This window comes from Leuresthes tenuis, unplaced genomic scaffold, assembly GCF_036924035.1.
Source record: "Leuresthes tenuis unplaced genomic scaffold, fLeuTen1.0.hap1 SCAF_2, whole genome shotgun sequence".
NCBI lineage: Eukaryota > Metazoa > Chordata > Actinopteri > Atheriniformes > Atherinopsidae > Leuresthes > Leuresthes tenuis.
The window spans coordinates 26149402-26166324 of NW_027325356.1; the positions used below are offsets into that span (position 1 = coordinate 26149402).

The 16923-nt window shown below is 41.3% G+C and overlaps 2 protein-coding genes across 2 annotated transcripts in view; one reads left to right on the top strand and one right to left on the bottom strand.

Moving 5' to 3' along the window:
• LOC140302065 (protein TANC1-like) overlaps nucleotides 1–2287 on the top strand; it is a 29190-nt gene extending 26903 nt beyond the window's left edge. The window contains exon 26 of the mRNA XM_072380810.1: nucleotides 93–2287. Coding sequence (XP_072236911.1) covers nucleotides 93–1455 — 1363 coding nt within the window. The 3' untranslated portion in view covers nucleotides 1456–2287. The remainder of the gene's footprint in view (nucleotides 1–92) is intronic.
• On the bottom strand, nucleotides 2094–16697 carry wdsub1 (WD repeat, sterile alpha motif and U-box domain containing 1). Its single transcript, XM_072380811.1, has 13 exons — nucleotides 16643–16697; nucleotides 15286–15709; nucleotides 13213–13400; nucleotides 12241–12327; nucleotides 10459–10552; nucleotides 9606–9639; nucleotides 9457–9497; nucleotides 8138–8244; nucleotides 8031–8048; nucleotides 7718–7744; nucleotides 7176–7355; nucleotides 5769–5903; nucleotides 2094–5666 (listed from the first exon to the last, which is right to left on the bottom strand). Exons 2-13 carry the CDS (start codon nucleotides 15681–15683, stop codon nucleotides 5515–5517), a joined length of 1461 nt encoding a protein of 486 aa, XP_072236912.1. The 5' UTR covers nucleotides 15684–15709; nucleotides 16643–16697; the 3' UTR covers nucleotides 2094–5514.
• Between the last annotated feature and the right edge of the window lie 226 nt (nucleotides 16698–16923).

Consider the following 16923-nt stretch of genomic DNA (forward strand, 5'->3'; position numbering starts at 1 on the left):
AGACCAGCAATGCACTGGGAGGCTTTGTCTGTGTGGCACCGTAAAGTAAGTATTTTTAAAGTTCCTTTGTTTATTTTCTCTGTCCTCCCCAGGCAGTTTGCTGCAGCACTGGCAGACCTCCATGAAGCAGCACGACTCTGCCCGTCCAACCGGGAGATTCGCCGCCTGCTGGCACGAGTAGAGGAGGAATGCAAACATCATCAAAAGTTATCCGGCAACAACACGACACAGGGTTACAACAGGGACCCTCACACCCACCACCATCAACCCACAGAGGAAGAAACAGACGTCTATTCACAGGGAAGTCTAGAGAGGCAAATCCCAGCAGAGCAGGTTGATGCAGATAGGGAGGAGGAGAAGGAGGAAGGTGATGGGATGGGTCTACACTGCGGGAAAAGTCCACAGTTTTGGCCACTGAATCCCTACGGTCCCAACAGGACTCTCCCAGGAGGTGTGGCCTTTGGTTTAGCAGATCAGTCGCCGTGTTTCCCTCCAGAGGAATATGTACAGAACCAGCTGTTTGTGGACATGCCAGAGCCTGTTCCTGCCATCAACAGGCAGACCCAGAATCTGAGCAGCAGGACTCATCACCACTGCCATTCCCTCCAGTCAGGTGGCAGAGTTGCTGTCAGGCCTTTGTCTCTGTGCGGCCCCTCTAGTCCTCTTCCAGGCAGGCACATCTCCACTTCCCTGAGGCCAGCAGCTGCAGCGGGTATTGACATCGGACCTGGATCAGCCAATGAACACTCTGAACACGGCCTCACTGAACATTATCATCCCATGTCCCCCAATAGCTCATCCCCACCTGGACCTCTCCAGATGTACCAGCCACGCTCCTCTAGTTTCTCCAGGGGGTCTGACAGACTGTCCACCCACTCTGTGCCTCTGGAAGGCCTGGCTCTCGCTCTGGGATCCGGTATGGATGTAAGGAGGGAGGGTGGTGGAGGAGGAACAGCAGGCTCAAGAGGCTCCAGTTCTAGTCAAGCCTCCAGTGGGAACCTGTCAGACGGAGGGAGGCAGCAGGCACCAGATGCCCCGTGCCCCATCAAGAGCAGCGGCAGCTTCAAGGCAAAACCTGAGCTGAAGCCCCGGCCCTTCATGGGCGTCATGGACAAAGCAGTGCGAGTCCAAGGCCAGCAGACCTCCGGCCTAAGCCGACAGGGGCAGGGAGCAGGAGGAGGAGGGGCGGAGAGTTTCAGTATGTCGGTCATGGAGTTCCAAGGGCTGAACAATGAGTTCAAACGCGCCTCATTCCAGGAGCAGCTCCCTGGAAGCCAGCAGCAGGGCAGGGAGTTCGGAGAACGTTCCCACCAACGAGAGACCAGAGGCTCTTCGTCATCCCAGCTACGCTTTCCTGAAGGGAGGCACAGACAGACTAGCCTAACGAGAGACAACCCAGCTTTGCATATGGCTCCCATAAAACCCAAACGCTCATTTATAGAGTCCAACGTCTGAAGTTCGTTCATCCAAGCACAGATACAGGCTGTTTTCAACACACCATGTCCCACATAAGGTAGCAAGGGAGACTGATAGGATAACAGCTCCCTTCCCTGAGCCTGTTTTGTAGATTTATGCTGCTGCACTGTATTTACAATCTAGAACCAGTGTTCAACTCAGGCTACTATGCTTTTGCTTACCTGTTTTAAGCTACACTAATGTATTTAAGAAAGCCAGTAAGACCTTAAGTAGGGATTTGAAGAAATATAAGTAGTATAATGTCTAAGCTTTTAACTAATTATATCAGACATAGAAGTCAGAGAAAGCTTTGTGCACGAATATTCAAAACCTCACGCTATTAGCTGCAGGATATGATCATTTCTATTGTCAAGTCTTTTAAAAACATATATATTTGTACTGTGTACACTATATTTGCAGATTATATATTTCCTTGTAAGTGATTATCTGTCAGCATAACAGGCTTCAAAAGAAATCATTTTGTGTACTTGAGATTCTCTTTCTTGGTACATTTATAAAAAAAAAAAGGCACTGTACATGATATTGTTGGAAACCTATTGTCATTATCTAACATTGACTTGATTGCTTCAATATTCACATTATACAGTATGTTATTTTTGCATAGAAGAGAACAGATAAAGTGTTTATGAGTTTATTTGGATGCAGAGAAAGCATTTGCAGAGTGTACAGTAGGATAGAGAAAGCTGTTAAGACGTTTCTTACATTGCAGTATGTCCATAGTTGTCATATACCCTTTTCAGAGTCATACTATGGTATACAGAATGTTACCACATTATTACTGTGGTATAATAAAAATATCAGTGAAGGACTACATTTCAACATCTACTTCTTTCACAGTGTAACTGAAAAATGTTGATTAAGCTCCGATTTGTGTACGAAAGGATGAAAGTTTCTGTCCTTTAACGAAACAAGACATATCTAAACGTTTGTAGCCTTCACAATAAACTGCTTGTATAAAAAAAAATATGAACATTGCCATATCTGAAAATTGCAGACATTTCTTTGATTTCATTCATTTCATAATTGTACTAAACTACGCTGGCCAAGCACTACCAGTATCAGTATCTGTAGGTAATGCTTTGCTACAGATGGTGTTTTAATTTTCAGTTTCAGCTCCTTTAACAGTATGAAGCTAAGTATGAAGTACCTCATTCATACATAAACATAACTACATAGTAATCAACTTATCTGACTTACTTCTGAGGCCAGGAATATACTGGCAATTTGCTCTGTCGAGGCTGTAATTGTTTCCATACTTGCCTTTGACCTATACCTGTCACCAGGGAATTGAATTAGGAAGCCCATCAAATGACACAGACCAGAAAAAAAAACTAAAAACATCAGCACTATTCCCTCTCTTTCTTCAAACATTTTCCTCTGCGTGTGGATGTTTCCAAAATGTTGCAGATCTCTCACCAACTATTTTGACATGCACAATTGTCACAGTGCAGTCACAACGACACATCTTGAGGATCCAGGTAATTGGGCATTTTCTCTACAAGCTTGTCTTCAAAACTTCCTGTCATTTTTACCGTATGACCGTACAGCCACACTGCCCCAAAAGGTCACTGACATATTGCAGCTTGTAAATGTGTAGCGTTCAATTCTAAGGGCATTCTCAAACAACGCTCCGAATTAACACAAGACACGCCAGGCTTCCATGATAAACATGCATATCCGTGATTGGCCTAAGGCGTAGTTGATGTTTTTGAGACATTTGCAATGTCTTGGGTTTTGATTAGTTGTACAGATGCCTTTGGAGGCAGCTGGCAGCAGAATTTGGAAAAATGTATTCACCTATTATTCCATGTGGGAAGTGTGTTTATTTGGAAGAAAAAGCAAGAGACATTTCAAAGCCAGTACCTCGTGGCCATCAGTGTTATTGTACTTCCTTTATCACCTCTTACATACACTCTATTAAAATGACCAACATAAAGTGTCTCAGTGAAGAATTGGGATACCATATTTTTTCTTACATGTCAGCACTTTTTCTGGAACTCTACTGGAGGGATCGACTCAATACTTCCAAGAGATATTCCTTCATTTAGTGGTTTAATGATGACACTGATAATGACAGTCTAGATCTGGTGACTGTAAAGTCCATAGCTTATGATTCACATCAGTGTCATGAAATGACTCAGTGACTCCTTGTGCTAAATAGATGAGAGTCATATAAAATAACCATAAGTGTGTCAGCAAAATGACTTCTTTGAAAATATTATTCGTGTGCACTTTATTTCTATATCAGCAGCCTACAGCATTTGCAGACATTCTGCGTTACTTTTCAGCAAAGTGATTTCTGTCGAGCACTTATGATTAACTTTGCAAGGAGCAAACCTACCAGCAGAAAGGTTCAGTGAAGAAAGTCATATGTTAACATCAAAGTCTTTCCTGAGCATATGAGGGCTGTAGTGAACAATTACAATAATATGAAAAATACACTTTCTTTCAGTTTTGAGGTAAGAAAAAAAAAAGAAGCAAAAAACAACCTCAGATGAACAACAACATATGACATGTTTGTAAGGCAAAATTGAAATAGGAGTGTGTGAAAAACTAAATGTAGCCCATTATTCAACAGCTTGTAAAACCACCTTTAGCAGGAATAACTCAAATTGTTTCTATCATTTCTCTTTGCGATGAATTGTCACATTGTTTTGGAAGGGATTTTGATGGCCTCTTCTTCACAACATTGTTTTAATTATCGGAGTTCTGCAGCATTTGTTTCTGCACAGCTCTCTTAAAGTCCAACCACAGCATTTCAATCAGGTTGAGATCTGGACTGTGACTGCACCATTGCAACACCTTGATTCTTTTCTTCCTCAGACATTCAGTTGTAGATTTGCTGCTGTGTTTTGGGGTCATTGTCCTGTTGATGACCCGATGTCAGCCAATCTTTAGCCATCGGACAGATGGTCTCGCAGGTGATCCGAGATTACTTTGGTATGCAGAGGAGTTCACAGCCGACTCAGTGACTGTAAGGTGTAAAAAAAAAAAAAAAAAGCCCAAATCATCACCCCTCCACCACTGTGCTTGACACCTGGTATGAATTGTTTGTGCTGTGTTTGGTTTTCACCACACATGGCACTGTGCATCATCATCAAATATCTCCATTTTGGACTTATCTGTCACGAGAACATTGTTCTGATAACATATCTTGATGTCTATGCACCTGTTCTACAAAGTAGGATCATTTAGGGGTTAACTGAGTCTTGTGGTTTGTTCAGATGTTTGTTCAAATGCAACTTTGCTTTGTCTCAGTGTAGAATGACTGATTCCACATAGTTTGGAAATGGTCTTACAACCCTTCCCAGACTGATGAGCAGCAGCAATTGCGTCTGTAAGATCATTGCTGATGTCTTTCCTAATTGGCAATATGTTAACACACACCTGAATGTTCCAGACCAGAAAAATGTCAAAACGTCTTCTTTTATAGACGACTCACACTTACTGATGATCAGTTAATCAATCCAATTGATTGGAGGCACCTGGCTTCTACTTGCCCTCCTAATTCATATGGAAGCAGTCAGGGTGTACTTAGTTTCTCACGCACCACTTCTGCAATGTCGCATACCTTTTATAAAATAAATAATTACACTGTATATATAATATGTTGTGTGTTGTTGTTCATATGTGGTTGTATTTACCAAAGACCTGATAAGGACCACATGCTTTTTTTCATATGTCCTGATATGATATATATGAGAAATATTTAGGACATGAAAGAGGATACACCATCTTTTTCAAATGACTGTAAGTTAAATTCTTTAAGTGGCCAAAGCAGGGATGCTCATGCGTATTTCTGCACTTTGTCCAGGCAACCAAAAATGGTTTATTTTGGTCAGAAGAACATACCATTCACAGCATATCAAAGTTAGTCTTTCTGCTTAACGCGACTTCGGAAACAACTGGCACCAAGGTGAAGACGCCTCAACTCAAACACACCTGAGCCTCGAAAGCCGTGGGACTGATAAGAGCTCTTTATCCTGTTTCTATGTACTGTGAACGAAACATTGGAAAACTTCAAAAGTGTTTTGGATGCTAGTGGCTGGTCTTCCAGCGGCCAATGGCCATCTTCAGGGTGTGGTTAGGGGTAAGCAGAGTCGTCAGTAATGGAAGGTTGGTCATGGGGCTGGAACGGTTTTTGGTGTTGATCCAGCTCTCAATTGCCTCTCTTTCATATGAGTAGCCATCTGTGTGGGTGGGGACACAGTATGAATGGCAGAAAAAAACCACAAGCAATGAAGATTTTCTACTTCTAATAATGTGTATAAAAGGCACTAATCTGAGCATACCAGCAGCAATAACTGGTTCCCTCATCAGCTCTCTGGTGATTGGACACAGGAACTCATCAGGAATGCCTGAACACACCGAATCACTCCTCAGCTCCTCCACCTTCCTGAGGAGTTTACTGCGCAGGCCGAGTGACTCTAAACAAACAAGCAGGAGGATAATGTGCTAGAAGAGAAAACAAGACTTCATGTGCTCTCATTATGAGGAACAAGATGAACTGACCCAACACTAACATGCGTAAAAATAACAGTATGAACGTTTTGAGCATTTGTCATTACTGCGTTTAGCACCTTTCACTCTTGGATGGCAAATGTGAGCGTGGGTGAGAGCGAACATGGTGGGAGCAGACCACGTCTGCGGATTGTCTGTAGAATCCAAGCTAAATACAAAGCAGGCAATGCCCGAATGCATTTTGGTTTAAATACTGAAGAATACAAGGGAAATAAAAAATTAATGAGCTCATGAAATATGGAGTTCAACGCAGCTGAGTACAAAACGGTCTTTATACTCATGGGCAAACTTACTGGTACATTCTGTTTATTAGGCTGCCTCTTCAGAAGCACAGCACACTTATTGATTTCACTCCCACCTTTGAAAAATATGCCCGTTTCTCTGTCTGTCATTGCAGCAGATGAAGCACGATGATACTCAGTACTGTTCTCTAAGTTAGTTCAAAGAAGGTGGGATTCATGCTGCGTTACTAAAAACGGAACAATGTGAACACAAGCTGTCACAGCATCGATGCTGTGTAAACTAAGCGGTGATTGACAGCGACTGTGGGATGGAAATGACGACATGGCACCACAACAAACATTTGCTGAGAACTACATGACGAATGCTGTCTTATCTGGTAGACTGACATCAACAACATAACACTCCTTATTTAGCCGTGTGGCATCACTTCATGAAGAAAATTCAATCTGAAATACTCAGAGAATGATAAACAACAACAATGAAAAAGGAAAAAACTCTTTCAGACAGCTTAATGATATTAGAAGTAAATCCACTTTATACTTTATGGGAAATTCTGTTTTGAGTTATGTAACTCACGAAGTGCTCCAGATTAAAGTCAAAACTGCCAAAGACCCAAAGCTGAGTGCTTTTGCGGTGCAGCCTAATATTATGTAATCTCCCAGAGAAACCCCCCTCATTAACACTAATTCCTTCACCCCACTTTATTCTAATATGCTGCCTTTTATCCATATAAACAAGTAAAAAACATGTTTAAAAATCCTAATCCGCATGCATCTATGTTCTTTCCCAACAACAGACCAGCTCTGTAAACCCCATAAGACTCAGTTTATACATTTATATTTCAGACAAAAGACAAGAATCAGTGCAATGAGAGGGAGGGAGTGAAGCAGTAGCTCTGTGCTCACTGAGCAGTGTGTGATATTTGTCTTCCTCACCTATGTGCAGCTCTGACGCCAGCGTTTCCTTGGTGAGACTGAGCAGCTCTGTCCCGTCTATGTTGTTGGCCTGGAATTTGTCCACCAATCCCCGGAGGCCTTCCTCCACCAGCCACTCTGACACATCCTCCTCCGTCCAATCAGCGACCAGCAGCTTCGATCTGCGCGCCGAGGCTCTCCCTGAGAGGGCGAGTCAAGGCAAGAGGGTCAGTGGTTGACAGCTGCAGCGCTTTGTGAAAAATGACCAAATATTCTCCATGTGAGCCCATCCTGAGATCCTGCTGACTGCTTATTGATTAGGAGGCTGTGGTTAGCACAGCATGTGTAATCACACACATGCTTGGACTTTGCAGACAGAAATGCAGGTTTATGGTAGGTGCAATCTTAAATTTGGCAACTGGATAATACATTCCTGATTATACATATCATTAATTTGCTTTTTTGTGAGGAGCATTATCACATTTTACTGATTTTAAAGATGCCTTTTATAGCTACACCAGGGTAACACACTAAACAGTAAAGCACATTTTCCCTCTTCCCACCTTCACTTGATGTCTGTGCAGATTCTTCTGTAAAATAGAAAAAAGGGAAGAGTAAGCGTAAACAACAGTAATGCAATGCAATCTTAAAGCAAACTTGAGACACTGGCAGCTGTAGAAAGGAAAAGAGCACTCTTGAACAACACCAGAGCCCCACACGACAAGGAGAAGAAGCTATTTCATCACAGGAAATCTCAGCACAAACATGGTTTGAGGGGCTCATTGGTCAACAGTGAAAAAAGAAAAGGATGACTGACAGTAAAAGCAACCAAAAGAAAAGTGAGACATCTCTATCTATGATAAAAAGAAAACTCACCTGGTAAGGACTTCCCGCCTTTTGAAACATAAAAGAACACCACAAGACAAACGCAATTAATAACTAAGACAGAGACTTTACTCTTTTTATTTGTGCATTTTCCTCACCATGTCTACTGCATCCATCCTCCAACCTCCAGATGTTTACAGTCTTATCCATAGACCCCGTAGCAATCAGTGGTGAAGTTGAGGAGAAGGAACATGCTGTCACATACCTGCAGCAGGGAACAAACCCCTAATTTGTGCCTTTGTTAGCAATTTTTTTTTTCTGAACAAGGAGCCCTGAAAAAAACTCTATTAACATCTTTTTAAAAAACATCACATGCAAAGATGATAGTGACTCTCAGTGGTGGTGAAAAGGAAGCTGAAGTCCAAACCAGCAGTCCTGGGTCCTCTTTGGTAGCAGTGAGGGCCCTGCTTTAAAATGCAAGGCTGAATCAGCTTCTGCAGGGTTATAGGGTGGGTTGAGCTTAACAACACGCCTAAATATGTGGCAGTGTTGAGCATGTTCTCCATCTGAGGGACATTTCAGCGGTAGCTTGCCATGTCACAGGGTGCATTAAAGATTTAAATCAGGATTATAATTAAATCTTAAGTTGATTTAGGAAAGTCAAGGCCAAGTTAATGAGGACAACCTTTCTAAAACCTAAGCTAGATTGCTGAGAAATGTTTATCCACAAACTCTGCTGGGCTGCACATAAAGAGCCAAAAAGAGGGGCTTACACTAACCCAACTTCAAGACACTCTATTGCCTAAAGTCAAATAAGGTTCCTGGAGGCATTTTTGTCAAAAGTTTTGATTGATTTTTTCAGCATTTATCCCACTTCCACTTCAGTCGGTTTTTCAAAAGCACTTTCTTTTGCCCCGCTGAAAGGAGCTTGATGCCTTTCAGACACAGGTGGCTGGATCGACGTGTAAATGCCTCGCATGATCACTCGTCTGCGACTTATGTGTGGAGAGGGAGATGTAGTAGGTGTGGTCCTACCTTTTTTTTTTTTAATTAGAAACACCACAACACAATCCGTTTCAATCACTGACATTTGCAGCATTCGTGAACATCTGCGGCATCAAAAACTGATCTGAGAATGTCTCATCGTCCCAGAAATTTGTTGGGCTATTGTGGATTTTCATGGTTAATAAACAATGAATTTGTGCATGTTTGCGCATGATGTTGTTGCTACATAATGCAAGAAAACCAGACTTTTTATTTTTTAACTCTGCACCAAATGGTGAAGTATGTATAGTATAAAAATTAACGATCACAGCTTTTTCTACTTGTACATATTTTTGAAGAGAAACTGATTCTTTGAGCTGAAAAACACATACACTTACACAATTCAGTGCAAAAGAGTGAGTTTGAGCCATCCTGTGTACAATCAATAAAAACATCCAGACAACAAACAACATAAATTTCGACGACTATTTACCTCTCGTGCTGGTTCAGTGTGTAAAGCAAAAGTGCATTATTCTGAGAGAAAAAGAGAAGCACAGGGCAGAACATAAGCAGCATGTGCGAACAGTTGGAGGTGAAAGCTAATACTGCTCAGCACAGTCAGGAAAAGGGAGAAATACTCACTGCATCGTAGATTGTAACGCTCTTGTCCACAGAACTGGGGGAAAAACAAATATAAGAGTTTAACTATGTTAATTAAACTATGACTAAACTATGATTTTAAACATTGGTTATCAATGTTTAAATAACCTACATAAATGCTCAGTACAATTTACAAGGTTCAAATGTTCCCTCAATGAGGAATGCATATAACAAAAAAAAAAAAAAGCAATCCATGTCTCCCTCCAGTGGCTCCACAGAAGCACAGCACTGTTATCTCTGGACAGAAGGTGGCCTACTTACTGTACATGCGCAGGCAAACAAACAATCTATATTTTACATCAATCTCTTCATCCTAAATAGATCAGGACATGAAGATTGACCCATTTAAGATCAAGAAAATGGTTTAAAGTGTAGGTTTAGCATATGGCTGAAAAACTGTAAATTATCTGGAGGCAATCGGCATGGTTAAGAATCGTATTGTAATTACAGCACTGATGTCCATAAAAGAAGCATAAAGATGGTCTTCTATGGTTTATCTCATTATATACAATTTGTGTATAATAACACAAAGGTAAGAGTGAACCAGAAATGCATTTCAGACAGTCAAGGAGGAGAGAATTAATCTAATTGCACTGGTCACAAAGTCACTGTTTAAAAATTGCCCTTTGCTAGCCAATAATATACAAAAGAGTACCTTAGCATCATTGTTATTTTTTTAGGGCAATTACGAGCAAATTTCAAGTCTCTGCAAGATGATTTTCATGAAAAGTAGACAAAGGCTGTCTGGACAGCAGAAAATCAATCTACAAGCCTAGAGTAAACTATTGAAATGTGAAGCAGAGAGGCAATGCCTTCTTAAAGCTAATAATCTTACCCTGACACAAGCAGCTGCCCATCTGAGGAGTACGCACAGCAGAGGACAGGAGCCGACTGGCCGGTCAGTGTGTGCAGGAGCTGCAACTTACAGCCTGCAACCGAGAGAAACATCGGCATAGAGTTGGAAGGAGAGTTTAAACAGTTATGTTAAAATGACAAGAAAAACATACAGCACGTCAGATTGTTCCGGGATTAAGATGGAACTGCGTGGCGAGTGATTCCACAGGAACAAAAATACACAGAAAAGTGGGAGAGAAAAAGTTTCTTAAGACTTTTAAACTGAGCAGACTGGACTGGCAGGTCCTATGGGTCTGTTTAGAATGAAACTTGATCAGTGATTAGTCTTTGTTTCACACACTGGTGCTGATTTATTACAAACTACGCTTTGAGCCTGTGAGGAAAATGGCAGCCATTACTATTCAACCTCAGGCCTGTCCCTCCTCTCAAGTGCAGTGTGTGTTGAGAGAAGAGCCTCAGATCAACCACAATGCAGGCCACACTGCAGGGTGGCACCTTGTTAGTCATTAAGGATGTATGAAACGCTTACTTCTTTTTTTTTTTATAAACATTTTTGCATAACTGGTAATTAAAGTCCTACAAGTTAATAAGAAACCTGAACTTAGACAAAGGTACAAAAACATGATGTATGTCAATTATTTATTAAGGATCAAATGAAATATTACATATCTATGAGTGACAGAAGTAAATTAGCCTTTTTTGTATATAAAGTGACCCTCTGTGGAGCAACAGCCGCAACTTCAAGTCTCCAGTAACTGCTGCTCAGTCCTGCACAGCAGCTTATAAGAATTTCAGCTCATTCCTCAGTACAGGAATGCTTTAACTTTGGGAATCTGGATGGTGGAGCGAGCTGCTGCTTTGCTGCTAGATCAGCTTGCACTTTCCTTTAGACTTTGTTAGTATAATTGGCAGCTAAACAGACCCAAAACATACTACCACCGAAATGTTTCACAGATGGGAAAGAGCTCCTCTGTTGGAATACGGTGGTTTCACCAGACTTCAACCTCATTTCAGCTAAAAATAAAAATCTATTTTTGGTCTCATCTGTCCACAATAAATTCTACTAACAGCCTGGGTAAGTGTTCACATAATATTCATTCAGCAAACTGCAGAGAGGCAGCTACGTTCTTTTCAGAGAGCAGTGGCTGCCGACCTCTGCAGCCCTGCCGTACACATCGTTGTTTTCACTCTTCCCCTGATGGTGGACTCATAAAAGTTAACATTAGTCAATGTGAGAGAAGCTTTCAGCTGCTTAGAAGCTTAAAAGTTACCCACGATTTGTTTGATGCCTCGCAGACTATTACGCACATGGCTCTTGGAGTGATCTGTTTTAGTCGACTACTCCTGCAGGGAGAAATATTAATCTGGAATTTCTGCTGTTTGAACACAATCTGATTACAGATTCCTGGAGTTCCAACTATTTAGAGGGGGTTTTATGACATTTCACAGCCTGATGAGCATCAGTAACTGTTCATTTGGTCGTTTTTTGAGACACAGGTACATATAGTAGGTACACACTTTCATCTGATAGTCACCCATTGACAGAACACTCCTGACTTTGATTTAACCTCCAAATTAACTGCTAATCCAAGAGGTTATGTACTTTGCCACTACTTGATCATTTCACTTGTTTAATAAAAGCATTCTCTTTATCTAAATCACGTCATGTTAATGTAGGAAAAACATCAAATACGAAAGGGTTTGCAACCTTTGAGGCACCTTTAAGGGATGTTTTTCACTATGTAACAACATGCCAGTCTACCTCCAGAGCTGAACTTGTTAACGGCCCAGACCTTCAGCTGACAGTCCTGTCCACAAGATGCCAGACGAAACTGTACAACGTGACCACCTAAAAGACGAGAACAGGCAACAAACATAAAGAACTACACGCAACAAACATGCTGTATTCAAGGCAGGTTGACGTTAAACAGAGCAGCTGGCCTCCACCTACCTCCACATCACAGAACAACATTGATGGCGTCAGCCTCACAGTAATGTCCCCGCCTCATCTGCCGCCACTTTAATAAGGCGACAGGTGTGCACGTTGTGTGTATGTGACTAACATGCACAGTTTATGTAAAACCCGACTGATGGACCAGTGGGCGGGTGGCGGTTATGGAAAGGCAAACGGCAGATTTTACAGGCTGCAGTTCACTCTAAGTTTTCATTCAGACTGATCTGAGTTCCAGTCTGTAGGTATTTTAATATATATTTACGGTTACTTTTTTGTCTGATTAGAACATTCATCATTCATTTGTAAAACGACCTGCCTCTGTACACACCATGGTAATCAAAGCCCAAAATACAAGTCAAAGTGAAAAAGAAGTCATGATAATAATGATTTTATTATGTCTATTTATGTTGGGCTACCTGACAAAGCTGAGCGTTACAGAGAAGTTGGTCGTTTCAAGGAATGCACCCACACAGCATGAGCAGCGACCAATTTTCAGCTTGTGCCTCACCAATCTGGCGAAATTTCCTTCAGTTCTGGGTTTTTTCTTTTGGCTCAGTAAATGCACTGTGCCCATTACGAGGCAGCCACAGACCTTTGCTGCTTTTCACCGTGAGTAAAGAAGTTTGCAATTTTATCGGGAAAAATGGCACGTGCAGCTTGGCTGGAAATGTAGTAAACAAAAAAAAAACAAGCAGATTATCAGATAACAGACAGAGGTATTTTAAGAAAAACTCGCCCTTAGACCAAAATATAAAATAATTGGAATAAATCATTTCTCACCACTGAGAATGCTGGGAGCGAAGGCGCAGCAGGACACCCCGAGGTCGTGGGCGTTTTTCTCCGCATGGAGCTGGTTCATGTTCAGGTCCCACAGCCGCAGGTCTCCATAGGTGGAGCCGGTCATGAACATCTGGCTGCAGGGGCTGAAGGAGCAAGCCACCATTGTTGTGTCGCTCACTTCCCCGGTCCTTCATAAAAATACACAACGGCCACAGCTGCATGAAAAGTCTGCTTCTTATCCTTGTTCAAATACACATGAAACTAAAGCTGACAAACACAGAGCGAATATTGTCTCAGCAATCGTGATGCAAGGAGAGATGTTAGCATTCATATATGCGGATAATAGACTGTCTACTAGGAACAAATAGAAATAATACAATTATTTAAATGGAGCACATTTTTTTAACAAGAAATATAAAATTCTTACCATTCTCTTAATTTCCTAAAGCCCTATGAAATATGGTTAAATCCCTTATTTTGTCCGACCGACAGTAGAGAACTAAAACTAAAATAAAGAAAATAAAACTGACTACGTTTTCTTGATTCTGATTATTACTTCCTCCAACCCCGTGTCTAATAAACAAACCTTATTGTCATCGCAAGTGAATCTATAAGTTTAACTTATATTCATTATTATAATTCATTCATCATTAATTCAAATAAATTAACAACAGATACCTTTTGTTTAAAACTGTCAGGAACCTGTGAGATGTTTTGTTCTGAAGTCTGTTTTTTGTCTCGTCATTTCCTGTTTTATTTTGAAACATTAACTTCCCTCTCTTTTCATGTACCTTGCCCTTCCTCTTGTGTCAAACGTCTGATTGTCTGCCCTGATCCTTAAGTGTTTCCACCTGTTCGCCATCTTCCCTCATGTGTTCAAATAGTCTGCGTTTCCCTCTGTCCTGTGCCAGTGTGTCGCAACTCTTGAGTTCTTCTTGTGCTCCTTGAAACCCACGAGTTATTTCCAAGCCTTGAATCCCAGTGCCTGTTAGTCGAGTCACCCTCCTGCAGAGTCTTTTGTTTGTAAACTTTTTCCATAGTTTTAATACTAGTTTAAGTAGTTTTTTATAGCCTGATTTTCGTTCCTCCGTTTTTGGAGAGATTTTTTGTTGTTAAACTTCCTTAGAAACCTCTGCTAGTGAAGCGCTTTGATTTAAGAACTTCTTTTGTTTATGTCCACCTCACTAGGAGAGCGAGAGATTTAATTTGTAATCTTTAACAGCCTTTCTGTTTTCCTCCTAGAGTGGAGAGAGTTTTGTTTGATCATTTTCATATCCGCAGTCTCCTCAAGTGTAGTTATTGAGGAGAGCGCATCAGGAGTTTCACAGCCATTGATTTGCTCTGTTCAGGAACTTCTCCTGTGGTTGTGTACCAATAAAAACACCTTGTTCTGAAACTCCCTGCATCTGTGTCCTGTGTTCATCTGGGCCTTGTCAAGAACTTGATTTGAGTCGTTACTCTATGTAAGAACTCAGAATTGAAATAATTCAGACTTTTTCGAGCTATACTATCATGAACTTTAACATTTAGCATGCGGACTGAGGCCTATAGAGTCTGAGATGTAGCACCTGAGTACTTTTCTGCGCAGCAGTTTCTCCATGCATTGGACGATCTGACCTTAAGGTGAACTTGAATGTTTTCCAATTTTGAATAATCTTTCCGACTGTGGAATAACGAACTCTACATGGTTTGAAAATGGCCTCATAATCCCTCCCAGATTGATGGGCAGCAATGCTGATGTCTTGCCTCCTTGACAATATGTTAGCACACACCTGAATACTCCAGAGCAGCAAACTGGCAAAAACCTGGCTGCCACTTTCACCTCTCAGTTCCTACAGACGCAGTACGGTTGGACTAAGTACGATTGCCACATTTTGGGCTTGTTTTTAAGAATATGTCACGTTAAATATGTCATGCTGTTGTTCATCTGAGCATCTTTTTTCCTAATTTTATACTCTGATAAGAGTGGGTCTTTTTTTGTTTGTTTGTCTTCCATTGTGTCCTGATTATGGAAAACTTGTGTGCACTTTAGTTTTTCATATTTACCTGCTTTCACCTATTTCAGCACTTTACCTGCATAGTTGTTTAGAAGGGAAATCCCAGAGAGCTAAAGTGCCATCGGATGCACCAGACACCAGGTGGACAGAGTCAGGAGAGAGCGCACAGATCCTGACGGGGCTGCGACCGGGATGCTCCAGGACGGCGTCTATGTCACCTGAGACCATGGACCAGATCACAATGGTTGCATCTGTGGAGCACGAGGCAAGGAACTGTCCGCATGCGCTGAAGCAGCAGCAGTGGACGCTGTAGCCATGACCCGACAGCGGTGAGAAAGGCAGCTCTGAGAAGTCGCGAGTGTTGTATATCCTGAGAGTCTTGTCTCCAGAACATGTGGCTAGCAGTTTGGCTGAGAAGGCACACCAGTTGACATCGTCTTGATGGTCTTGTAAAGTGCAGATGAGAGACGCCATTCGGAGAGCCGCTCCTGAAGTCACTTCTAAAGTTTAAAGAGCATTAAAAAAAAAAATGTATCAGCACGGAAAAGATGATCAGTTTATTTAAACTTTAAGTCACTTAAAACAAATCCAAATCAAGTTCCAAGCCTGTTCTGAAATGCGAACTGAATGTCAGTATTCAAAGTCCCTAACTTCTACTACCCGGTCTCTCTTATTCTTTCATTCTCCAGCCCTCTTCTATGCTTTCCACGACAGCTTTTTGACCCGATGAGAACTTTTCTTCTTTATAACCTAAATCTGCTGGTCGTTGATGTTGACACTTTACGCCACAATGAACAAGAGCTGAAACAACAAGTGTATTAAGTGACTACTTCACACTTCTAATATATTTTTTCTTTAATTTGTGTGGGTATCTTAGCTAATTGATTAGACTTTTCTTTCTTTGTACTTTTACTCCTCAAGTCAAGCCCCCCCCCCCCCCCCAAAAAAAAAAAAAAATTGTCCACCCTTGTAGGTTAAGAGCTTTAGTAAATTAACATTAACATAATATTTCTTATTGTTAAACCCAATAGTTTCCTGAAGCTGTCACTGCCGAGCTGCATCTTTACAAAGTATGCAAAATTCTGATGCTAAAACATCTCTCTGCGAAACACCAAGCTACAGCATCTGTGGCTGATATCAAAATAAAGTACAACGTCTGAGTTTGGAAACAGCACGTTCTTGTACTTGTTCTTACATAGGCTCCTTAATCTGATGAATTACATCAGTTTAAATCATTAGCAAATAAGAGCAATAAAGGTAGTTCATTTCAGGCTCGCGAAGCAACTTTCTACCTCGTATCAAATTGTATTAAAAAAAAAATAATAAAAAAATTCACCAGTGGGAAATAAACTGCGACTGAAACCAGCTGGCAAACACGGACAGTAAATAAGAAGACATTTGAATCAGCTAAATACAGCAGAGGCGTAACTTACGTTTGTTTGCTGTGTTGTCTGTTGTCTCTCGTGTTTACTTCCTCATCGATCAGCTGACCGCAGCGTAACAGGGAACGCGTCGGTCACTGTTGAATAATGGTGCTTTTTAGTACCTCGGGAAATAGATGATGCCACTCGACACCTCCTCGATTTCGACCTCCCAAAACACAAACCTGCCTCAAAGGTTTGCTTTGTTAACGTTGCGATTAACGATAAAACGCTTGCCAGCAGTTTTGCATCAACCATAAGAAACGATAGTTACTTTAAAAACAAACAAAAAA